Below are 27,269 nucleotides of genomic sequence, written 5' to 3'. Positions count from 1 at the left end.
GGCCTCCGCATACTCTAGGCCGCCGCTCACTCTAGGCCTCCGGCCTCCGGCCTCCGCTCATTCAAGGCCACGGTGTGTGATGCTGTTTCGTTGTGAAATATAGAGGAGAAACAATAATGTACAGTATGTGGAAAATAATGTGGTTTTTTTAACCTTAAACCGCATAAACACATTTCATTACACAAAATACACAACATAATGTTCTTTTTAGCAGCATCATATGACCCCTTTAAAGCCCACATAAAATCAAAACTAACCCTGCTTACTTTGTTAGTGCACATTATTAGTCGTGTGGTAAATAAATCATCTATGCAAGTTAATCCACAGAAAAAAAAAAGTATTTGTCTTCCTAATTTTTTATCAAAATCTGAATATTTGCTTTCCCTCCAGAATGGCGTTTTTATCTCTGATGATGTCAGTTGGGCGAAACAAGCCCTATCCTCTAATCATTATTCCATTTCACTTGGAAATACTAAAGTAAAAACAGTCACAACTTCCGGTTCTCACAGACTTTAAGGCCCTCTCCCTCACGGTCTTCCCTTCAAGTCCACACTTTTGTAACGTAATGCAAAGAGAGTGCATAGTGGCTAGCGGCAAAGGGGGCACTTGTGAGCACCCTTCTAAAACCTACAATGAAAATCAGACACCGTATGGCCTTGTGGACATCCAAAGTCCAAAGTATACTTTGTACACTAGGTTATGCATTTAAACTGCAGACACTGGAAAAAGATACAACGGACAAACTTTCTGTGTGCACACGCAGTCAAATGGGGTATTAGGGTATGATTTCGGCTTTATGCATGCCCTAAGCGTTGTGTCAAATCTGTATAAGTATACTTTGGGCTTTAACGGAAATGCACAGGCTGCCGAAATTTAAAGTACAAAAGACAGCAAATGCACATGAATTGTGCTATTTGGAAGAGGGCCTATAGCACTCAACATGGCAGCCCTACATAGTGGTTGGGGGAGGGGGCTAAATGTGCTTAATGCAGCACATCAGGTGTGTTTGAAATCTAATTCTAATTGAAAACATAACATTTTATGATGAAGTAAATTAGAAAACTGAAATTTTCCATTTGAGATGACACTACCTCTTAAATTCAGCATGAGGATTAGTAGACACAACCAAGGCCCTGTTTACACTTGGTATTAAGATGCGTTTTGGTCAATCGGATCACAAGTGGACAATGCTAAATACAGGTGTAAACGGGGTGTGAACCGTTTTAAGCTTGTCCACTTTCAACCACTTCCAGAGGTAGTCGAAAACGCATTCGACCGGATTGCTTTCATGGTGTAGACGCTGATGTGGTCGAATGAGTTCGAGCAGCCACAAAGACCGCCTACTCTCCGTCTACTGACCTAATAAGTAATCATTGCGAGACATACAAGGGTGCGCGCTTATCAGACGGGATTTAAAGTTTGACAGGCCGAATCAGAAGTATTATTTATTTTCTGATAACACGAAAACGAAATGATGGATCCTCGTGGCAGGACATCCAGTGAAACCAGGTGCACCATGTTTGCTAACAACACTAGCAGTACAGTAAAGGTGCATTCAAGCCATATCGGAATTCCCATAATTACGAGATTTCAACTTGTAAAAAGCATTCACGTCCTCGTAGAACTTGTAATTACAACTTGTGAACTGGGAGTTTTCTGAGAGCTATGACTTGTACCACGTGACCACTGTACCACCTGACCACTGCAGGCTCTGTTTGGGCATTGATAGTGTTGCCATAGAAAAGCATCATTCCGAGTCCGAGGACGTGAACAGCTCCGAGTAGAACGTCACGTGCTGTCATCTCGAAATTATGGTAATTAGGATATGGTGTGAACGCAGCATAAGTACAAGCAGACATAATATTAGTGCGTGATAACTTTAGCCCTCCCACTCTTGTTTTGTTCACGTCCTCGTAGAACTTGTAATTACAACTTGTGAACTGGGAGTTTTCTGAGAGCTATGACTTGTACCACGTGACCACTGTACCACCTGACCACTGCAGGCTCTGTTTGGGCATTGATAGTGTTGCCATAGAAAAGCATCATTCCGAGTCCGAGGACGTGAACAGCTCCGAGTAGAACGTCACGTGCTGTCATCTCGAAATTATGGTAATTAGGATATGGTGTGAACGCAGCATAAGTACAAGCAGACATAATATTAGTGCGTGATAACTTTAGCCCTCCCACTCTTGTTTTGACGCCGACAGAGGGATCCGCCCATTTACCTTCCTCTTGACGTAATCAGCACCATGGGGGGTACTCTGGTCAGAAGTGGTCTAAAGTGGACAGAAGAGACAGATTAAAACGCCAGGTATAAACGGGCATGTGTCTCCATTGTCCACTTGTGATCCGATCGACCAAAACGCATCTTAATACCAGGTGTAAACAGGGCCCAAGTGTTTGGGAAACCTATCTGAAAACAGTCATTACTTTTACAGATTAATAATACAATGAAATCCTCTTATGACCTGGGACTGGCAAAAACTCCAAAAAAGGACAAAATAAGCACAGTAAGTTTATTTGACATGGTGCACTCAAAAAAAGCTTTGAGTGAGGACCATATTGAAATTGTCGGTATTCAGTAAAATACTCTTTGGCGTCCTCTGCCTTTACCGTTATATCATTTGAGTACATATTCTATGGAGCCCCAAAGGAGCGCGATGATGGAAAAAATGGATACTCTCTCGCAAAAATACTATAAAAAATACTGTGAAAAATGATTGTGTTCTATTCAGCAACTTCTCGTTCACTTGCAAAAGCACTGAAATAGTTTTTCCATCCACAAAGTTATACAAGGGAACGCAAATGCTGACAAATTTTCTTCTCTGATTTTTTTTAACCATCACCATGTCCTTTTAGGGGCTATGTAATATTAAAACTAGACACTTTGCAATCAGTTACAAGATATGCTAGAGTCAGATTTGGAACAACAACATGATCAGAACTGACTTGACTTGAATTAGCCTATAGTTCTTAACTTCTTATTATAGTTCTTAGCAGTGAAATTACTGTTGCAGTTATGAAAAATATTGACATGACCCAGCTTTGACACAGTTTTGTCATCTTAACGGTCACGTTTCATGATATTAAGAGTTTTGACCTTGTTCCAAATACACTGATGAGCACATTTCTGAATGCGCCCGACTGAGACGGCTGCGTTCAAACTATCCTGGTTCTTTTCTGTAAGTGCGTGTGCTCATTTGAATAGAAGAGCTGTATTGTACACATTAATGGATGGGCGAAGTGATGAATCGCCAGTGTATTTGGGTCAGGGCTATCAGAAAATAGTGAATAGCGTTATTGTTCGCATCAGAACGCACCTACACTCTCTGCATAGCCAGTATCCTGTTCTCTTATCGAACTATAAATATCTTTCTGGCTCAGCTTTTTCCGTTTATTTTCACTGTCGTCTCCATACCTGCAACCCCCCCCCCCCACGTGGTCCAGACATATAGCTATAGGCTGATTTGGTGCTCAAGAAATATTTGTATTTCTTATCAATGTTGAAAACCGTTGCAACCTAATAATTTTGTGGTGGAAACTATGATACCTGTATTTTTCAGTATTCTTTGATAAACATGAAGTTTAAAAGAACTGAATTTCTTTGAAATAGAAAGGTTTTGTACCATAAATGTGTTTACTGTCGCTTTTGATTAATTCAATGTGGCCTTGCTTAATAAAACAAAAATGAAAAGAAAGAAAAAAAGCTGTATATGTTCAAAATTCCCAACATTCCTGCAATAATCGCCTCAAACTCCTGTCGTTTACTTTCATCAGTCTCCTCTTTCTTGTATCTTGCGTCATGCATTTATCACCCAGCTTCCTATTTTTCCGCTGTTATTTTCTCACTCCCGCTTCATCTCTTTCCATCTTTCTGACCTACCTTACCTCACCTCATCTCTTCTCCATTTGTTTCAGTTTACAGCTGTTCCAGTAACCATGGAGACCTGTCAACACGTGGTATTCTCCTCAGATGAACCGCGGCGGTGGCGACAAAAACAGCACACACTGGTGGCGTCTGGCGTATGGCGTTCGGACGGATTCTTTAATATGACGTTGCAACATGCACTCGTCTCACTGAACGTGACGTCTGCGTCTGCCACATTACTGTTCGTCTGCCTGAACGTGACGTCTTCGTGACATCTGCGTCTACCAGGTTTCCAGCACATTCCATACACTTATTTGTGCTTTATTATACCTATTCATTCTCTATTATTGTTTTCACTTATCCTCAATTATGTTTAATTAGCAATTAAGTGCTTTTTACCTTTCTTATGTATAGCTTTTTATTCCAAAAAGTAAATATTTATACAAATGATATAAAAAATTCTGTATGACATTGCTTCTTGTCCACATATCCACAGATACTTATGAAGAAATCATAAAAATAAGTTGTTCTAGCATGTATTCACCACTAGGAGTCTCTAGACCAACACAAAAGAACGCATTTTTAAACATTGCTATATTTTGGGCTAATTTAACTAACATAAACAATATTTGTAATTTTTTATTTTGGAGTTCTGGTTTTTAAATTAAACTATAATACTTGAAACTTAGTGAAAATGAAAATTTAAGAAAAGATTGGATTGCTGTATTAAATTTAGAACTGCTCATGTTACATCTTATTTCATTTTTACGCGTTTTTACTGACTGCTCATTTAGAGTGTGTTCTTTCACTGCATGATTTAGTCTAATAAAATGCATTTAGAATGCTCCCAAAATTCAAGATATGTGGACAGAAAATGTAGGCCTATATCAGTGGCGTAGCAAGTCAGCATCGGGCCTATATGCAAAAAAATAAAATAAAATAAATGAAGTAAATAGCGTTATGTGGATCGTGCTTCACAAGCTGTTTTATTTACAGAATAAATGCTTGGAAATAATATTTAACGTTTTCAAGTCCATTCATTATTTGTAGCACGCAAGCCACCCAATAATCGCAGCTTTGTGCTTTGTTAAAGTGCCTACTTTCAATTTTATGATAAAATATATAGAATAAAAGTGTTTTTACGCTCTTTAATTTGTACTGAGATAATTCGGCAGTAGTGGCATATGAATCAATGATATTTTCCTCTTTAATATTTGCAGCAAGAACAATGAATATTTGAATGCATGTTAAAAAAATCTGAACAATTTAATACAAACGAATGTCTCATGAAATCGATCAATCAGAGTTTCAAAAAACGTGGCACTAATGCCGCCGTAGGCTACTGAATGCAAGCACAAATTTGGCACAGCGGCCAAAAAAAACAAAAACAAACAACAACAAAAAAAGTACAAAATAAAAAATAAATTAAAATAATAATAAAACATAGTGAGGGGATATTTGAATTATTTGTTAATAAACTAGTGTTTTCTGAGTCAGTGTCAAAGATGAAGCTGCTGATCCTGACTCGCCATCTCCTTAACTGGACGCGCATTTAGAGAGAAATTACATAATGAAAGAGTTTTTGTTTTCGATTTGAATTATTTCGTTTTAAAGTAGCAATTTAAAGCATTTGAGAGAGAGCTCGCGCTGGCGCCTCCATGTCCAGCAAAGCGCGCTTCAGCTTCAACTCTCGGCACAAACGATCAGGGGTGCGTTTCCCAAAACGACGAAACTTGCGACCATAGTTGCTTTTGGGAAACGCACCCCAGATATGCGCTTAATAGCGCACATTTATCTAGGTTAAATGTTTTAATTAATATGGTGAAAAGCATGAAGTGTTTTTTTTATCCATAGATTTTATTTTAGGCAAGTCGTGTTGAATTGAGAAGAAGGCTAAATTGATCAAACATCATCGCGCTTCCTGCCGCTGGCCGCTTGGTCGTTCCTTTAAAAAACAAAAACTTGAATTTAACAAACATAGAATGTTCCAAACATATTTCTAAATTAACTTAATAAAGAAACGAAAAGAAATATGACCACTTTGCCATTATTTATTTATTTATTTATTGATTGATTTATTGAAGGGGCGGGGTCTGGTTAATATTGTGAAATATCATTACAATTTAAAATAATGGTTTTCTATTGTAATATACCTTATATTTATTTCTGAGATGCAAAGCTGAATTTTCAGCATCATTACTACAGTCTTCTCTGTCACAATGTAATGTATTGTAGCTTCAATGTATTGTCAATGTCGGAAACAATTGTGCTGCTTAATATTTTTCTGTGGAAAAATGATTTTTACAGGATTTAAAATTATTTTTACAGGATTGATTGATGAATTCTGGCAGATTATTATTCAAAATATAGAAATCTGATCAATTTAACATTATTGCTGAATAAAAGTATTAATTTTCTTTCAAAAAAGAAAGGAAAAAATAAATGAATAATAAAATAAGTGCTGTTCTTTTATTCTTCAAAGAATCCTAATATAATGTTTTAAACGTAAAATAAAGCAAAGAAGAGAGGCGCTTGAAAAACTGAACATTAATCAGGCATACTGTATTTTCTATGTATTTTTCTATTATTTTATTATTATTTTACCGCAACAGTCTCAGATAGCAGACGATTGCGATCGACGGGTTGGCATCACTGATGTGCTGTAGGCTACATGACAAATGTGACAGATAAAAACACAATAACCCCCAAATGTAAAAGAAAATCAAAAAGGATTTCATAAAACTAAACGACATGAGTATACCTATAAGCAACACACTTTTTATACTTTTTTATGTTATCTTTATAGTGTGTTTTTTGAACATTAAAGCATGTCAACATATTCTGTTACACCAAATACACAAAGTAATGATCTTTAAAAAAGCATCATATGACCCCTTTAAGACGTCAGTGAGACGTTCAGTGAGATGAGTGCATGTTGCAGCGTCATATTAAAGATCCCGTCCGAACGCCATACTGGCGTGCGCGCGAGCCTGCGTTCCCTGACGCTTACATTCAAGACATCTGTCACACGCCGGCAGAGTGAGAAATCACGACACGCTCAAAACATAAATGTTCAATACTCAGCAGAGTACATACAGGAGACTGAGAGCAGTTTTGCCATGTTTGATGTCTTTAAATCTAGGTTGTTAAAGATGAACTTTAAATGAAGATTTTGTGGGTTTTGATCCATGTGTTTGTTTTAAAGCCATCTGTGCTATATGTACTCATAAACACTGACAAAACGTACTATTATTTAGCCTACATTAATTCTCTTCTGGCTGGGGAAACAACACAAAAATATTGATGACTCATCCTGCACTGCACAGTTTTTTGTCCAATCAAATGCTCTTTAGAATGACAGTGCCCCTCCCCCGCAGTAAAATAAAGGCGCAGTCACATTTAAGGTTGCTCTTCAAATTTCTGCAGATAATTATTGTAAATTTCCTTAATACATCGCTACACTATTGACAGTGGACCCTTTTGCCTGCAAAATGTAGGTAATTTGACCACACCTTGTTGCAAATCATGATTTATGGCTTTGATGTAACTATTTAAATAGAAATCTCTTGTCCCACGTAAACTTCTTGTTTTAATAGGAAACAAGTCAATACAGGACTAAAAAACGAAACATCAGCAATTTCAATTTCATGTAGGCTAACACAATCAACAGGCAAAAACACAGCTAATGATGACTGAATCAAAAAATAATGTATCTAGAAGAAGACTGACCAGCTGATAAACATTTTTAATTTTAGTAATATATGTTAATAATATAAAGTATGACCTTTCTTTAAACGTATTCCATATTATGATCTAGACTTTCATATTAAAGATACTTAATTTAAAGAAAATGTTAGTATATATATTAGCTTGTGTTAACTTGACATGTTAATATATTAACTTGTGTTAACATTGACATGTTAAACATTACATCCTCCCCTTCTCCCAGTGTGCGGTGATTTTAGCTTGGCATCAGCCTCTCCAATGATATACATCTGTGGCAGAACAACAGTTGGAAACATGCACAATACATCTGCGGTAATTCAATAGCTGTAGTCATTTATTTGCATTACAGGTTTTTCCTCTAATAATATCAAAACAAAAAGAATTTAAATAACGTGATTACATTCCCAGTAGTATTGGAGAGAGGAGAGTTTCACAAAGCCATCGAGACAGTGAGAGAGCTGCATCGAGATTCATTGTTGCGTTGGAATATGATTCCCACAATTCCCACAGTGGCCAAACATATTGCATCCGTTCCCAGCAGTCTTTTCACGAATCCAGAAGCTTTCCTTTGTTTTTAGAGGTACAAAAATACATCTTTAGTTGTGATACATTCATAGAAATATAAAAATGTAAACCCCTATGCTCAAGCTTGGCATATCGCCGTCCCGTGACTTGCAGAGGGATGGAGAGGAGGAGTTCTGCAGGAAGGGGCACGAAGACACAGTCTGTCCTGAATTGTGGGAGGAAATATCAAGCTGACTCAAAGCAGTGATGAAGACTTTTGGGGGCCAGTTTATATTATATATAATATAAAAAGTCTGAAATGTCATGTTATTATACCTGAAATGTCAAGTAGAATAAATACGGTATTGGCTATATCAGTCACCCTTTACAGTGACAAGGAAATATAAATTCTGACATGCAGTTTCCAATAATAGGATAAAACAGACAGAATGAAACATACAGAGTGCATATAGAATAAGAGTTGAACAGTTAAAAGGGACAGTTCAGCACAAAATAAAAATTCTGGCATCATCTACTTACTCTCACATGGTTCCACATTATGAAGAAAGTTTTGAAATGCTGCTCTTCTCTTTTTTTGCTTTAGCTTTTTCTTCGCAAATTTCATATCCTCTGCTGTTTAAATGTGTCCATCATGTTGGTTAAGTGAAGCTTGAGAACCAATACCAATTGGTATTTTAGTTATTAACAGAAAACTAAAACAAAATTAAATGAACACAAAGTTAACTGAAATAAAAACAAAAACTAACATAACTGGGAAAAACTGAACCTAAACTCAAATACATTTTCATGACTTTAAAACGCTCCCAGATTAAGACTGTGAAATGGGAGGAAAGTGAGCAGAGAAAGAGAGAAGACAGAAAGAGGCAAAGCAGACAGACCACATCTGCGCCAGGGAGAGACGATTGACAGCAGGGGCCACTTTGCCACCGGCAACCAATCCCCCAAGACCAGTCCTAAAGAGCAAGCAAACAGAAACCCCCTTCCCCATGTCAATTCAACTTCTACTAGTAATAAACTTCAATGTTTGAGCACCCCACCCCCATCCCTCATGCCCCAGATCCCATTCCTTCAGAAACCTCTGCCACAAATACCCCTTTAGTGCTTGGCTACAGTATTATAACCCCGTTCCCCCCCTCCCCCCGAACAAACTGGCACGCATACTCAAGTACATGCACTCGCATACAGCGTCCGCACATTGTGTAAGACTCGTCCCTGCTGTTCCTCCCTCCTGCCCTGAGGGCCAAGCGGAGTAGAAAACAGAGGAGAGACAGTGTATGTCAAGATGACCTTCATGCTTCTATGGTGTCTACTGCACAACCCTACAAGGCGTCTCTACAACCTACTGCAAGGGTATACTCTCCACCCTCTTCAGAAGTCATGCAATTAAAAACAACAAATAGAAAGAAACTAAAGGGATATCCTGAAAAACTTTAGAACGATGCTTTAAAGCCAGCATTTGTGGTTTAGTTTTAATGTAAAGCAAACAATTAATCAATCTTGTCTTGTTGAAGTTGATAATGAAGGAGTTTACGAGACGTTCACACTGCAAGTGATGTGAAGCCACTTGAAGTCATTTCAATTTCTGGTCACATTAGCAGCAAATCACTAACTAATGTGATGCCACAGTGCAAGTGCTATTTTAGTATGATTTATATATTATTATAGTATTTATTATTATATTGAATGGGCTTTTATTACATTTTTTATTTTAGTTTAAGTTTTAGTCAGTTTGTTATGGAATTTTTGTTATTTGTATAAGGTTCTATTTCATAGTTAGAATTCAGCTTTAATTAATTTTATTTTATTTTATTTATATTTTTTATTTTAAGTTTAATAATGTTGTTATGTGCTTTTGTCATTTTTATTTAAATATGAAGAATTTAGCTTTAATTTGCTTATATTTTCATTTTAAGTTTTAGTAATGTTGTTATAAATTAGCTTTTATATTTATATTTTCATTTTAATTTTAGTTTACGTTTTAGCCATTTTGTTATGTGCTTTTGCCATTTTTATTAAGTTCTGTTTCATATTCATAATCCGAATTTAGCTCTAATTTATTTTTATTTTCATTTGAAGGTTTTAGTAATGTTTTTATGTGTTTTTGTCATTTTTGTTTGTTTTTTAATATTAAAAATTTGGCATCATTTCTTATTTTTATTTAGTTTGTCATTTTTCAACTTAGTTGCCAAGGCAGCAACTATTTTATATTTTATATTTTAATCAACCATTTTTTTTATAGTTTTAAATTTAAGTTGGCATCAACAACAGTTACAAAATTGTAAAAATATTTTAATGTATTATAAATTAACATGAATTAAAATATATTGACAAATTAACAATAATAAATATATGATGAATAATAAATGCTGTCAAAATTAGTTCATAATACCAAATGCATTAACAAATCAGATGTAAAGTGTTACCGGTTTCTGTGATTAGCATTAGCAGTGGCATTTAAAAGGGGATGCAGCTTCTCAAAGGCTTTTAGCATGCTGTCATCATGCTGTAAATTAGCATGCAAAAAGTCGTACAAGTTACCTGTCCTGCATACAGCCCTCTCTAAGAAGTTTCTAAATTCATCCCCTTTAAAACCTCGTCGCTACAGTCATCAAAGCACCGCTTTTGTAACTAATTCACAACCTTCAACAATAAATTCCAAGACAATTACTGTCAAACTTCAGATTTCCCGCTGTGAGCAATGCTCCCGTTATTATGCATAATCCATCTTTTTATGTGAGGACTATGGTAGTTTTGTGCAATTAAAGGTTAGTTGTTTAGCTTCTTTACTGAATATCTGTCAGCTTACTGTTGACAGTTTTGTAAGCATCTTACATGCCTAACTAGTCTGATAAGTATTCAGTGGAAATGACAAGACTATTATTAATTATGCAATGCTTATTTAAGACTGACTAGTTGTTTAGACAACCCATCAACTAGTTAAGTTTGTTAAACATAGCAGATACAACGCATTTTTACACCATACAGGGCTAATCTGACTAAATTAGAGGATGAAGTCAGTTATCAAGCACTGCAAAGCTTGATTAGAAGAACTCATACTTTTAAGCATCTGATTAGAGAGTGAATATAAATCATTTGGCTCACTGAATATTGGGAGTCTCTCCAGACTCTACTCAAACTGTGAAATTTATTCCTATCTTTTCAGTCATGGTGTTTCCATAAAATTCTTAGAAGTACAGTATGTGAAGAAATGTTCCAAGTTTAAAAAAAGTTAGTTTTCCAAGACGAAAACGAGACCATTTTTAAACGGGAATACTGTTCTAGGTCAGATAACATCTGATTATGTTACCAACATAATTCTCGTATGCAAGTGAAGTTTCCTCCTTATAACCGGTGCTATGAGAATAGTGACATTATGGCAATTACTGGACACATTTTCAGAAAAAACTGTGTACACTTTAGTGTCTATTCCAAAGAAGGCCATTGGAATTGCATTAATATAACTGCAATTTAGAACCTGAGGAACGGTGTCAAAGGAACAGTTATTTTTGGCTAATAACTGGTAGCATGTTCCAAATGCTGTTGATAAAGTGTAACTTTTCATTGCACAGAACTTTTGCGAAGGACTTTAGGCATCAATGATTAGATTAAATTACAAGTTAAGTAAAACTTTGATGGATCTTTTTTTTTTTAAGTCAGTTACATCAAAAGGTAAATTGCTCTAATATGAATGATTAAATGCTAGTCGGTCAGACTAGCTAAGACACAGTCTTAAAGTGGCTGTATGCAACTGGCTTAATATGAACAGTATTTGGATGTATAATCAATGCAGTCAACATGAAATGTGAATCACAATCAGAAATTAAACTTTCTGCTGTTGGAACTCCAACTAGTTTTCCTGATTAGAGATATCCCTTTAGTTTCTAGCATTGAAAGACATGCCGTTAGAGAGATTATCTTAAAAAGTGAGATGGTAAACACTTATATCTTCGAAGGAACCATTGCTCCATGGCTTTGGCAGAGCGTGTACCACTTATCTTATCAGTCCAGTCCTGAGTCCAGGTTAACACGCAGATTCCAGTGGAACTTGTCCATTTTAAAGGTTGACTGCTACAAACCCAGGGACCTGAGATCCTCCCCTTCTCCCAGCGATGGCTGTCCGGCTCTGGGTAAAGTTCCAGGGGTGTGTGAGATGTGTTGGTGATGCTGCGGATGAGGCGTCTCCAGGCTCTGCGAGCGGGTCCGAGCGACTGCGCTGTGCGGAGAAAGGGTCAATAACGGCTCTCTGAATCTGTCTGTATGGGGGGATGAGGAAAGTGTGATGGGAAAGGAACCGGGAGATGAGGTGGGGCAGACCAGCTGCAGTTCTTGTGGTCTGAGCGGATGGGATACAAGTCCTCCTGGACGTATTCCAGGGTGCATCGGTGAAGAAAAAGGAGGGCTGGTCCAAGAAGAACCCTGGCTCGGGAAGGGGACGGGAGGTGATGGATATCCCGAGGTAAACGTGGATGTACAGACACCTGGTGTTTGAGGAGAGGCCATCATGGATTCCATGAGAAAGGCAAGACTCCGCATGACTCGTCCCAGCTCTGCCACCTCCCGTCCGAGAGAGTTCACCTGTAAGACATAAACAGGTGTCACATTCGACCTTTACAGGCATTAGGAAACAGTATATTACTGTTATACTCTTTCTTCACAATAGAGAATCACTGACTGAGGCTATTGTGATTGTTAGTATCAATGTCATTTTTTTGGATTTCAAATGATTTCAAATTTTTTGTCTGTTACAAAAAAAGTGTATTTTAGTAATTTTTTTCCTTTTTTGAAATCTTTATTTTTTGATTTGTTAAAAAAATGTCATTTGAATGAATTTAATTTCTCTTTACAATATAACATTACACAATGCAATGTTATGACAATTATTTTGATACATTAACAGGTGTTTGCAAGTAATGTTTATAAAAATATAAAAACACACTGAAAAAAATGTTTCATTCATCCAATTAAAAAAAATGTAGGGTAATGATTCACATCTATATTTTTTAACTTGAGCCAATGAAAAATAAATGTCAGCTTACTGTTGACAGTTTTGTAAGCATCTTACATGCCTAACTAGTCTGATAAGTATTCAGTGGAAATGACAAGACTATTATTAATTATGCAATGCTTATTTAAGACTGACTAGTTGTTTAGACAACCCATCAACTAGTTAAGTTTGTTAAACATAGCAGATACAACGCATTTTTACACCATACAGGGCTAATCTGACTAAATTAGAGGATGAAGTCAGTTATCAAGCACTGCAAAGCTTGATTAGAAGAACTCATACTTTTAAGCATCTGATTAGAGAGTGAATATAAATCATTTGGCTCACTGAATATTGGGAGTCTCTCCAGACTCTACTCAAACTGTGAAATTTATTCCTATCTTTTCAGTCATGGTGTTTCCATAAAATTCTTAGAAGTACAGTATGTGAAGAAATGTTCCAAGTTTAAAAAAAGTTAGTTTTCCAAGACGAAAACGAGACCATTTTTAAACGGGAATACTGTTCTAGGTCAGATAACATCTGATTATGTTACCAACATAATTCTCGTATGCAAGTGAAGTTTCCTCCTTATAACCGGTGCTATGAGAATAGTGACATTATGGCAATTACTGGACACATTTTCAGAAAAAACTGTGTACACTTTAGTGTCTATTCCAAAGAAGGCCATTGGAATTGCATTAATATAACTGCAATTTAGAACCTGAGGAACGGTGTCAAAGGAACAGTTATTTTTGGCTAATAACTGGTAGCATGTTCCAAATGCTGTTGATAAAGTGTAACTTTTCATTGCACAGAACTTTTGCGAAGGACTTTAGGCATCAATGATTAGATTAAATTACAAGTTAAGTAAAACTTTGATGGATCTTTTTTTTTTTAAGTCAGTTACATCAAAAGGTAAATTGCTCTAATATGAATGATTAAATGCTAGTCGGTCAGACTAGCTAAGACACAGTCTTAAAGTGGCTGTATGCAACTGGCTTAATATGAACAGTATTTGGATGTATAATCAATGCAGTCAACATGAAATGTGAATCACAATCAGAAATTAAACTTTCTGCTGTTGGAACTCCAACTAGTTTTCCTGATTAGAGATATCCCTTTAGTTTCTAGCATTGAAAGACATGCCGTTAGAGAGATTATCTTAAAAAGTGAGATGGTAAACACTTATATCTTCGAAGGAACCATTGCTCCATGGCTTTGGCAGAGCGTGTACCACTTATCTTATCAGTCCAGTCCTGAGTCCAGGTTAACACGCAGATTCCAGTGGAACTTGTCCATTTTAAAGGTTGACTGCTACAAACCCAGGGACCTGAGATCCTCCCCTTCTCCCAGCGATGGCTGTCCGGCTCTGGGTAAAGTTCCAGGGGTGTGTGAGATGTGTTGGTGATGCTGCGGATGAGGCGTCTCCAGGCTCTGCGAGCGGGTCCGAGCGACTGCGCTGTGCGGAGAAAGGGTCAATAACGGCTCTCTGAATCTGTCTGTATGGGGGGATGAGGAAAGTGTGATGGGAAAGGAACCGGGAGATGAGGTGGGGCAGACCAGCTGCAGTTCTTGTGGTCTGAGCGGATGGGATACAAGTCCTCCTGGACGTATTCCAGGGTGCATCGGTGAAGAAAAAGGAGGGCTGGTCCAAGAAGAACCCTGGCTCGGGAAGGGGACGGGAGGTGATGGATATCCCGAGGTAAACGTGGATGTACAGACACCTGGTGTTTGAGGAGAGGCCATCATGGATTCCATGAGAAAGGCAAGACTCCGCATGACTCGTCCCAGCTCTGCCACCTCCCGTCCGAGAGAGTTCACCTGTAAGACATAAACAGGTGTCACATTCGACCTTTACAGGCATTAGGAAACAGTATATTACTGTTATACTCTTTCTTCACAATAGAGAATCACTGACTGAGGCTATTGTGATTGTTAGTATCAATGTCATTTTTTTGGATTTCAAATGATTTCAAATTTTTTGTCTGTTACAAAAAAAGTGTATTTTAGTAATTTTTTTCCTTTTTTGAAATCTTTATTTTTTGATTTGTTAAAAAAATGTCATTTGAATGAATTTAATTTCTCTTTACAATATAACATTACACAATGCAATGTTATGACAATTATTTTGATACATTAACAGGTGTTTGCAAGTAATGTTTATAAAAATATAAAAACACACTGAAAAAAATGTTTCATTCATCCAATTAAAAAAAATGTAGGGTAATGATTCACATCTATATTTTTTAACTTGAGCCAATGAAAAATAAATAACTTGCCCTAAGGGTTAAGTTCCAGTTAAAAAGTTGCAGTTCCCCACAGCAACAGAACAGTATGATCTTCTGAGGGCATGGGTTGTCCCTCTGCGTCCCCCCATCTGTCATTGTCTGCTGCAGCCAGCAGCTTGCAGGTGAAACTGTGGCATTATTTATTTAGGTCCCATGGGACATCATTGTTCGTTGTTGACTTATTGATATTTAGTTATTTTTGGGTTCTCTCTTAAGAAAGATCATTAATTAAAGTCCCCAGTGTAGGTCCTGATTACTTCCCACATGGTCTATGTGAATATTTTCTTTTCCTTTTTTTTTTTTTTTGCTTTTGAATCTGGGTGAAAAGTATAAAACCTGAACAAATTAATTTATATTAAATACAATAATAACAAACAAATAAATAAATACATTCTAATTTATATATAAAAAGTTGAGAAACATGGAAAACAACATCATAATATTAAACATTTCAATAGCACGGACTTGAACTTTTTAAAAATGTGTTTATGTACAACAAGCTCATAACTATGCTAAAAACAAATGCATTTTCGGGTTACTCCGAATAAAACTGTTTCAAAAAGTTGATTAGGTCTTGCCCCAGAAAAGCCATTTCCATTCATAAAGCCACCAGCATTACAATTCCTCCAACTGATTTTTCTATAACACTTACAGTTATTATGAGGTAACCACAGCTCACTAAATTCAATTTGGATTCTCATAATTACTCGTCCTGTGTATCTTCTTGCACCGTTTGTGCTCTATACACATCCCCTAATAAGCTCAGAGTAATAATGTTCGTGACTGTCCAGAACACAGCACAGATGATCCAGATTCAGATGGACACCGATTTGGCTGTCACCCTCAGAATCGTGCCAACAAGTGATAATACCAAATAATGAGGGTAATTGGGTAATGATCCATAAATGCCATCAGTGGCAGGGAGGTACAAGACAACAGTTTCAAACAGGAAGGGACAACAGGAAGAGAGCACTCATCCTCTTGGTAGACCGAATCAAGCATGGATTACAACAAAATCCTGCTGAGAGGCCGGCTGTCAAAAATATATAGTGAGATACAAGAGACAGAGACAGAGATAGAGAGGAAAAAATGAGGAAGAGGCTCAGCAGCAGGGCATCCCTCTCACGACAATACCTGTCAAAAGCCTCATGTCAAAGCCGTGGGCTGACAATCAAGACTCTGGACTGTCACATGGATTTATATACCCACGCCAATGCTCAGCTGAACTACAGTTCTCTGTCATTGTCCGATCTGGATTCAATTATGTGATAAAAACTGCAAATCTAATGATTATATATATATATATATATATATATATATATATATATATATACGTATATACATATATATACCACAGCCTTTATACTGAATATGTGGTATCAGCCTTAAATTGAAGCAACAACCCTGCTGTTAATTTTCCTCAAATAAACATCTTTACAAACCGCCTTTGAATTTATAATGAATTACACAGAATCATGTATATGTGCGATTCGTGGGAAACCATGCGGTGGGTTCAAGGGCGTTGTGGAATGTTGGAATGTTGGAATGTTATCTTCCATCATCATGGGGCCAGTCCCACTTTCCTCTTCTAATGAGTTTCGTTGTTGACTTATTGATATTTAGTTATTTTTGGGTTCTCTCTTAAGAAAGATCATTAATTAAAGTCCCCAGTGTAGGTCCTGATTACTTCCCACATGGTCTATGTGAATATTTTCTTTTCCTTTTTTTTTTTTTTTGCTTTTGAATCTGGGTGAAAAGTATAAAACCTGAACAAATTAATTTATATTAAATACAATAATAACAAACAAATAAATAAATACATTCTAATTTATATATAAAAAGTTGAGAAACATGGAAAACAACATCATAATATTAAACATTTCAATAGCACGGACTTGAACTTTTTAAAAATGTGTTTATGTACAACAAGCTCATAACTATGCTAAAAACAAATGCATTTTCGGGTTACTCCGAATAAAACTGTTTCAAAAAGTTGATTAGGTCTTGCCCCAGAAAAGCCATTTCCATTCATAAAGCCACCAGCATTACAATTCCTCCAACTGATTTTTCTATAACACTTACAGTTATTATGAGGTAACCACAGCTCACTAAATTCAATTTGGATTCTCATAATTACTCGTCCTGTGTATCTTCTTGCACCGTTTGTGCTCTATACACATCCCCTAATAAGCTCAGAGTAATAATGTTCGTGACTGTCCAGAACACAGCACAGATGATCCAGATTCAGATGGACACCGATTTGGCTGTCACCCTCAGAATCGTGCCAACAAGTGATAATACCAAATAATGAGGGTAATTGGGTAATGATCCATAAATGCCATCAGTGGCAGGGAGGTACAAGACAACAGTTTCAAACAGGAAGGGACAACAGGAAGAGAGCACTCATCCTCTTGGTAGACCGAATCAAGCATGGATTACAACAAAATCCTGCTGAGAGGCCGGCTGTCAAAAATATATAGTGAGATACAAGAGACAGAGACAGAGATAGAGAGGAAAAAATGAGGAAGAGGCTCAGCAGCAGGGCATCCCTCTCACGACAATACCTGTCAAAAGCCTCATGTCAAAGCCGTGGGCTGACAATCAAGACTCTGGACTGTCACATGGATTTATATACCCACGCCAATGCTCAGCTGAACTACAGTTCTCTGTCATTGTCCGATCTGGATTCAATTATGTGATAAAAACTGCAGCGGTAATTAAATAGTTAATTTAGGATTTTAAGAATATATTACACTGGGGAAAAACATGGAAAAATACATCAAAATCTTCAAGACAGACTTACAGTAAGACTTCTAAGTCCTGATGGATTTTTTTATTAAACATTAATGTTCAGTTAATTTTAATGATAATATTCAATTAATATTAAAAATGTAATGAATTCACTTAAACATTGCACATTTATGTGAGTGACCAGTAGGGCCTGACCTGAGATGGCCTGACAAAGCCCTTCAATGATGAAAAAAAAAAAAAACTTTTACAGTAGTAGAAGTTGTGTAGTTAGGGGATTCATTTTGATTTAAAAATAGATTTATGTTTATCAATTCTATATAGAACTGTTCGTGAAACAGTACACAAAACAGATTCAATTATTAATTTGTGCAATTGCTCAAAAATATTCCATGTATAAGTTCCATTTTGCATGCTTTAAAATGTATTTATAAAAACTGTATTATATATTAATTTAATCATATTTTTTTATATAATGAAAATAATATATAATACAATCTAATGATTATATATATATATCCATGCGGTGGGTTCAAGGGCGTTGTGGAATGTTGGAATGTTGGAATGTTATCTTCCATCATCATGGGGCCAGTCCCACTTTCCTCTTCTAATGAGTTTTATGTCCTCTAGTGTTTGAATAACATCCCCTTCTCCTCTCTCGCAGCAGCCCGCCATATGGCTTGAGCGTACCTGGCACCAGGAGCTCACCTGAGCTGCACTGGGTTCGATCTGTCAGTATTCACATTTACTGCAGAGTTATCACCCATAAAACCCACACTTTCCAGATAAACTGTAAGTGCAGACCTACCATTAAATTACACAGCAAAAAATGATATAAGACTGACAGAGATTAAACAGAAAATAATTTACCTCTTGGTTAAGGTGGCGTAGCTGTCCTCTGGTGTCCTCTGATTTAGCTGCTAATTCTGCACAGAGAAAAAAACAATTATGTCCAACTGCCTAACACTGACAGAACTTCCAGTGAAAACTCATTACAAAGACTTCAAGGAAGAGTTCACCACAAAAATGAAAATTCTGTCACCACTCACACTCATGTCTTTCAAGACCAGTATGATTTTCTTTCTTCCAAGAAACAAAAAAGGAGGTATTTAGCTAAATTTCTAAGCTGCCTTTTTTGTATGAAAATAAACTGTGATTTAAAATGACAAGGTCCAAAACAGATAAAGGACAGTCTTCTGAACATCTTTGTTTGTGGAAAAGACCAAAATTCAAGAAAAGCAGTCTTCATTTTTTCATTTACACTGACTGTAAATAAGATCTGTAATATCTGTAAATAGGAGGAAAGGAACAGCTTAGACATTTGTGTTTTACAGAAAAATCATACAGATATAAAACAACACAAGCTGTGGGTGAAAAAATTTTACTGACCCTTAGGTCATCCAAGATGTAGATGATTTGTTTCTTTATCAGAACAGATTTGGAGAAATTTAGCAATACATCACTTGTTCAGTCAATGGGTGCCGTCAGAATTAGAGTCCAAACAGCTGATAAAAACAATACATCCACAAGTAATCCACATGACTCCAGTACTTCTCGTGAAGTGAAAATATGTGTTTGTAAAAACAAATTCCTCATTAAAACATTTTTAACTTCAAACCATTGCTTCCAGCTAAAATACGAGTAAAAAAGTCATCTCGCCTGAATCAGGAGAGAAATATTCACAGATCAAGAACCATTTACAAGTGAAAACAGTCCAAAACGAATATGTCGGTGGATTTTGATGTGAGAAGACAATAGGGATGGACTTTTTCACTGGAGGTGTTATTATGGATTATGGGATGGAATTTTGGCCAGAAGAGACAGTTCAAACTTGAAACGGCCCAATGATGTATTTGTTTCTTACAAACACACAGCTTTTCATTTTACAAAACGTTAATTGATGGGCTGGTGTTGTATGGATTACTTGTGGATTACCGTGACGTTTTTATCAGCTGTCTGGATGGCACCCATTCACTGCAGGGGATCCATTAGTGAGCAAGTGATATCATGATAAATTTCTCCTAATCTGCTCTGACGAAGAAACAAACTCTTTGACATCTTGGGATATTCTGAGGGTGAGTACCGTTTCAGCAAATTTTCATTTTTTGGGGTGAACTATTCCTTTAATGTGATAAACAAAAGATCATCATTAATAAATACTGGAAATGGAGTGATTGTTTACTGTGCGTCAGTCCTGGAATATTGGCATAAAGACAAAAGATGCCAATATTCATCAACTCATCCATCCCCTGTCAACACACACATATGCACACACACACATTCACTCGCCTGCTGTGGTGGCAGTGGTATTAGTTGCACCACTGATGGTGTGCTGATGGCCAGAGGAAAATATGAATGTGTGTGAATTTTCTGTACCATCACTGTCCTCTGTGCCGTCCACGACCCTGAACACACACAAACAGAAATCCACTTTACTGCTCTCACAAAGTCCTTCATGCACCAGTGAGCAAATGTCTATTCAAATACTGTATCTTTGAATGTTTTTTAAATGCATGCATGTGTGGGCGTGCACACACCTTGGGCTGAGATTTGCGAGGTCAGGATTTGTGACAGTGGTATGCTGAATGTGGAGCTTTTTGTTGGTTTGGTGATCATTTTTCATGTGCGTTTTCTGTTTGGTTCCACCACTGAGATACTCTATCTGATCATCTTCATCATCATCATCTCCCTCGTCTTGATGCTCAGCTATTGGTGGATAGCACTGGATCACGTCTCCATTTCCCTTCCCCTCCATCTGCGATTGGACAGAAGAGATAGCGCTGAGGTCGTGTGAGGCCAGATGAAAGTTGGATGACTAACCTTGGATGAATCAACTAGAAAAAGACTGACTTTTTTATTATTAACAATGAAACAAAAGTAGATCTAGTTAATGTGACAAAACAAGAACATCTAGTTAATGTGACAGTGCTTGCCTACTCCTTAGAAAATTTCTTTCTAAGCAGTCATTTAGGGGCTTTTATGTGGCATTTAGATAATTTTATGTTGGTCCCACATTTTCCTTGCCATCTTCTCCTTATCCATTGAAACAGTAAATAATTACCTAAGTGCTCACTCTCAAAAGACATGGTTTATTTAGATGGAACACATTTAATAAACAATGTTAAATAATGCAAAATGTTTTTCACTGATTTTTTTTTTTTTATGGAGAGAAAAACAAATAAATGGTTGACAGCAAATTGATTTGATTATCATTTCAATGATTTGATAAAAAAAAAAAAAGCCTTTACATAAACTGGCAAATTTATATCACTGTAATGGCATAGAAGAAAAAAATCATTTTGGACATATTATCAATATTAATATTAAATATTGTACACATCTCAAATTTATATTGATTTACTGTTAACACAAATTATTAAAAAAGTCATAGAGAAAGTTAATATTTTAAGACAGATGCATATGAATCTGAAAGATTTTTATTTAATGCATCAAAAATCTGAGAAAAAATTAAGTAAATAAATGAATAAATTAATGAATGATTAGATAGATAGATAGATAGATAGATAGATAGATAGATAGATAGAGAATGCACAAGTAGGTTTTCAGTATGGACTTCAATGTGGGTACCATTGGGGCATACAAACACACACACACACACACGAAAACACTCTTAAAAACAACCTACACACTTTCCCACAAGGACCAATTAGACAAAAGCTATGAAACAGCAGAAACACAGCAAAGTGAATGTCCTTAGGTAAAACTCATGTAATGGTAGTGGTCTTACCACTTGATCTTTGACCTTGCTAGCAATGACCTTAAGAAGACTTGACCTATAAGACATTTAAAACAACTGGCCTGACAGCTTTGATAAAATAATAATCTTTGACCCCTAGCCGTACGAGTGAGAGCGATCATGTCAGAACGAACCCTAAAGGCTCGACTTTTTCCCATTCAATAATAGTCAGTGTAATGGGTTTCACTGTGCTTTACACCTCACAGCTCTCACACGCATTGCCAATTACACAGTGAAACTCTGCAACGACGTTGGCTGGAAATAACAATCTCCATTTATAGAACACTTTAAATGTCAGTCCACTGAAAGGTGGCAGAGAAGTCAAGAGGTAAAACACAGCAAAGAGACGGAATAAACGTGAGGGGTATTCCACATCTCTCTCTCTTTTAATCTCGCTCTCCCTCTCTTCTTCTATATATATCTGATTAATTACACTTTTCGTACACTAATTTGGTCATTTTCCCTGTTGAATAATTGAGGCTCCCTCACACTGTAATTGAAAGAGTGGCAGTTTCCCAAAGCAGTCAGTCATCCGGCACTTCAATAACCACCCGCTCCTCCTTTTACCCCTCCCTCGCCTCTAAACGCACTGTTCCCCTTCCTCTAGCGCCGCTCCCTCCCTGATTACTGCTTCAGGCATGGAAGGACAGGGAATGGGGAAGATGATCATCACCATCATCATCATCAATTTTTCGTTCTCTCTCCCTGCTGTTTCAGAGCTGTAGTGTTCTTAGCTTCCCTCATTAGGCAAATGAGGCGGGAGGTAGATCATTGTTAGGGAAATGAGCCCCAAGCTATTATAGTCAACACAGCACTGTTAGTGGATAAGTGCGGAATGAATGACAGCAGAGGAGAAGACGCACCTGTGTGTCCATGGACTTACTGGACATCCTGGATATGACCTGGAAGGTGAGACATATGACAATATGTAAGCATACACTACTGTTCAAAAGTTTGGGGTCGTTTTTTTTTTTTTTTTAAAGAAATTAATAATTTTATTCAGCAAGAATATATTCAATTGTTTAAAAGAGAGAGTAAAGACATTTATAATGTTTCAAAAGATTTCTATTTTAAATAAAAGATGTTCTTTTGAACTTTCTATTCATTAGAAAATACAGAAAAAGTAAAGTTTCCACAAAATATTAGGTAGTGCAATTTTTTTTTACTTTTATAGTAAGATATGTTTCTTGAGCAAACAAAAAGGCATATTATAATGATTTCCGAAGGTAGTAATGGCTGCTGAAAATTCAGCTCTGCCAACACAGGAATAAATTACATTTTACAATATATTAAAATAGAAAACAGTTATTTGTCTGTCTGTCTATGTATCACTTTGCATGTGGGGTTAAAAAATGTTATATTTTGGTGGATCCTAAAAACAATATTAATCTTGTGTCCATGAAATCAAATAACTGAAGCAGGTTAGGATCAGGTCAGGCTTTTACCGAAATGCATTAAGGGTTCCAGCAACCAAAAACAAATAAATGAACGAGAAATTTCAGCATCACAATAGTCATGTGATGTCTTACATGGCTCTCTTGTCCCTCTCTCAGGTTGTAGGTGAGGTCGTGTGTTATGTCCTGCACAAAACGGTGGGAGTATTCAGGATACAGGTCGAGCACCTCATACAGACCCCTCAGATTAATGCACTGCAGGTCACAGTACGTCAGCGCCTTCACATCAGCATTTGTCTTTATCACACGGTCACCAACCGACATGTTTGCACCAATCAGGTCGCTTTTACCTGTACACGTCACACAGGAGCACACAAACAAAGAGGAAGAGGCAAAAAAACATCAATATCTTGTCAGATATCACTAGGAAACTGCAAGCGTGTTTAGTCAGTGTGTCAATATGTAAGTTCAACTGGAAAGCTAATCTGCCATGGGTTCCCTTAGGAGTACAGTATGTATAAAGCATACTGAAAACATGAGAAGGTTTCCAAGTAATGTTAACCACAGACCTTATTTTATTCATAGAAACCCCTATTCTTAAAATCAATTAGAATCTCCCAAGGGAGCCGTGGCCCGAAAATGCTAATTTGTTTAGCATTTTAACACTGTGGGACTTCAAACAGCTCTATTAGAGGCACAAAAGATACTGTTTAAGAAAGCATGTAAACACACAAAAACTAGCACAAGTGAACCGTCTTGAGAACTCAATGTCAGAGAGATCTTCCCCTGTCAGCAGGGTGGAGAGAGCGTGTGAGGGAAAGATGAGAAAGATAGTGTGTTTTTTCCTGTCAGAACTCATAAGGTGATATTAACACAAACACACACATACACACACACACACACACACACACACACAGGCAGGACCTAACAGGATGATGGGGATTATATTTTTTCGCACATTTGGTCCACTGTCCTATGAGCCTGCTGTGTGTGTGAAGCCTCACAGAGAGAGTGACCAATCACAGAGAGCAGCTTTTGTTGGCAACTGTAGGAACACATGGGCCCTGAAGTCTTCACTTAATGAGAAGCAGTCATTTTTCCCTTCATTCTACTTCCTCAGCGCACTAAAATTACATTGAGCTTTTCTGAGATAAAACTGTTTGCTTGTGTGTGGGTTTGTGTAAACTGACCGAGGATGGCTAGCACCATGCTGTCCTTTAGCACCTCCATGGAGCCGGAGCAGACAAAGAAAAGAGCCTGTAAAGCATCTCCCTGACGAAGAAGGTATTCGCCCGGCGCACAAAACGAAGTCTTTATGTGCAGGGAGAGAGAGCGGAGACATCCACGGCTCAGAGAGGAGAAGACGGACAGCTCTAGGATCTCTTTATTCAGATGCATCGCAATGTCTGAACGCAGCTCATCTGGAAAGTCTTTCAAGAGCTGGAGAGAGTGGACAGGAAGAAGAGAAAAAGAAAAAGGGATATGGAAAAAGAGAAAGGAAATAGAACAAGAATAGGAATAAAAATGGGAATAGAGAATAAAGAAAAAGGGAAAAGTAAAGGGAAAAAACAGAAAAAAGAGAAGAGGATAAGTGAAAATGAGAAAAATGGGAGAAAACATGAAAAAAGGAAAATGACAGAAAAAAATTTAAAGAAAAAGCAAAAGGAAAATGAAAATGAGAAGAAAAAAAGAAAAAACGCAGAGAAAAAGCAAAACGACAAAGAAAAATTAGAATGTTAAAAAAGAAATGTAAAAAATCAATAAAAATAGAAAAGCAAAAGTAAAAGAAAAGTGATAGAAAATGAAAGCAGAAAAAGAAGCAACAGAAAAGAGACAAGTAAAAGTGAAATAATAGACAGAAAAAGGCAACAGAAGAAAAAGAAAGGAATAAGAAAAAGAACAAGCAGAAAAATAAGAGAAGGGGAAAAAAATCAAGAATAAAAATACGAAAGGAAAAAAAAAAAAAAGAAGGCTGGAATTAAAATTTATTTACACTATAAGGAAGAGAAATATTGTGTTTTCTGTGTGAACTTATGTAACAGCACATTACATTCATTAAACTGGCATTAAAATCATTAAGCATGCTGCTTTATGAGTTTTCACCCTTAAAACAAAAACTGGAAGTATTCCGGCCATGCCTCATTCCTGCCCTCCGCCACCCTTCATCTGCTCTGCTCATCCATCCATATATGCAACCATCCTTCAGCCTGACTGAATGGCATCTGTCACTCTCCCCTTCACTCATGGCACACACATCCCTCTCTCTTTCTCTCGCTCTCTGTCTTCTGCTCTCCGGCCATCAGCCTCACCATCTATTATTCATAAATCTGTGATTTAGCAAGGTGTTTAGATTCCATCTCATTTTTTTTCCCACTCCCTCTCCTGACTCCGGAATAAAGTCCCAGGCTCAAGGCCGGAGCACACGCAGTCGTTCCCTCCTCAAGTGTCCAACTGTCTATCTTAATTATACTTGCCTTGACTGTTGCTTTGCTCTTGGCTTCAGAATGTTACTTCATTATAGTACATCACTTACAGTACCATAATGTGATGATACCATGATGTTTTTTATGTAAATACAATGTTATGTGAATATGGTTATCAGAGATCGGGCGATATTGGTTTTCAAGGGTCAAACTAGAATTTTTAAATTAACTAATTTTATTTGTTTATTTCTGCTTTTGATGTAATAATACTAAATAATCATTAGACACTAACAATTAAATCACTTCAAAATGAATAATACAATTTATATTATAAAATACAATAATATAAGTCAAATTAAAATAAAATTACAATAAATTACAATAACATTTTAGAATAGCCAATAAAAATATTAATAATACCAATAATAATTAACAAATTTATTATTGTACTATTATTTTTTATTTATACTTTACTTCAATCTAACTTTTAAGCTATACACTTCTCACTACACGAGTGAAGATCTGATTTATCGGCTGATCTGTATTTTTTTTAAATAGGAGATTTATACAAAAATCTGTCATGAAAATCTAGATGGCGCAGGCCGAACTCAATCTGATATAATCACATCATTATTCACATGGTGCAGCTGATTGGTTTCTTCTCACATCAGCAGCCAATGAACTTGCTGCTCAACATTCAAACACTCGGCCATTGCTTACTGTAGCAGTTGCAGCGCGCTTCAGAAACTCTCAACCTTCCCCAGCTCCACCTGTATAGATCTGCTATGGGGCAATTTCATGTTTGTTATATATGGGGGTTATTTTATATTTCCTACATGCTCACAGCAGCATGCAGGGGTTAAAGCAAAAAAAATCCTGAGCCTGAACTTTTTTCCGGGGGCGGGGGGAGGGGATGGGGCAGCACATGCAAAGCATGCAGTTTTATTGAACAACACTGTTAAAATACATAATGTAATATGCCTATACATAATATGAACATAACCAACTTAAGTACATTATGTATTATAACAAATACCTGCAGAGGGCGCCAACGGCCTGGTGACGTACTTTACAGCGTGATTAAACAATGTTTAAATCCATTCAATATTAATATTTGGCCACATGCAAACTCAGAAACTTTTATTTTGAAATCGCGATTTACAATAAATGGCATATTTAGAAATATGATGTATTCTCCTGAGTTGGCAAAGGTTTATAAATGATTTACAAATCTATTGAGAAAATGCAGTTTTCCCAGATGAATGTTAAGCAATTCAAATTCACAGCAAACCTACGTTCACTCTCTCCCTCTCACCTATCCTCTATGGTTTCATCCTCACTTCCTTCACCCTCTCAGTTTTCAGCACTGGACACAAACAGTGCTACTGACACTCTTTGCTCCACTCTAACATCTTGCTTAGACAACTTTTTTCCCCTTTCATCCAGACCAGCACACACTACCCCCTCTGCCCCTGGCTGTCCGATGTTCTCCGTGAACATCGCTCTAAACGCAGGGCTGCAGAGAGGAAATGGCGCAAATCAAAAAACTCTACCGA

At 36.9% G+C, this 27,269-nt stretch overlaps 1 protein-coding gene across 1 annotated transcript in view; it reads right to left on the bottom strand.

Moving 5' to 3' along the window:
* Positions 1 to 7,969: 7,969 nt before the first annotated feature.
* The window catches only part of LOC107748730 (potassium voltage-gated channel subfamily H member 8-like), a 53,847-nt gene continuing 34,547 nt past the window's right edge, over positions 7,970 to 27,269 (bottom strand). Inside the window, exons 8-16 of the mRNA XM_016563676.1 lie at positions 24,481 to 24,730; positions 23,426 to 23,640; positions 22,760 to 22,798; positions 20,677 to 20,894; positions 20,429 to 20,544; positions 19,010 to 19,065; positions 14,426 to 14,924; positions 9,196 to 9,197; positions 7,970 to 8,160 (exon numbers count right to left, since the gene is read on the bottom strand). Coding sequence (XP_016419162.1) covers positions 8,065 to 8,160; positions 9,196 to 9,197; positions 14,426 to 14,924; positions 19,010 to 19,065; positions 20,429 to 20,544; positions 20,677 to 20,894; positions 22,760 to 22,798; positions 23,426 to 23,640; positions 24,481 to 24,730 — 1,491 coding nt within the window. The 3' untranslated portion in view covers positions 7,970 to 8,064. The remainder of the gene's footprint in view (positions 8,161 to 9,195; positions 9,198 to 14,425; positions 14,925 to 19,009; positions 19,066 to 20,428; positions 20,545 to 20,676; positions 20,895 to 22,759; positions 22,799 to 23,425; positions 23,641 to 24,480; positions 24,731 to 27,269) is intronic.

Source organism: Sinocyclocheilus rhinocerous, unplaced genomic scaffold (genome assembly GCF_001515625.1).
Source record: "Sinocyclocheilus rhinocerous isolate Xijiao unplaced genomic scaffold, SAMN03320098_v1.1 scaffold499, whole genome shotgun sequence".
Taxonomy (NCBI): domain Eukaryota; kingdom Metazoa; phylum Chordata; class Actinopteri; order Cypriniformes; family Cyprinidae; genus Sinocyclocheilus; species Sinocyclocheilus rhinocerous.
This window is presented reverse-complemented; position numbering and strand designations above follow the sequence as displayed.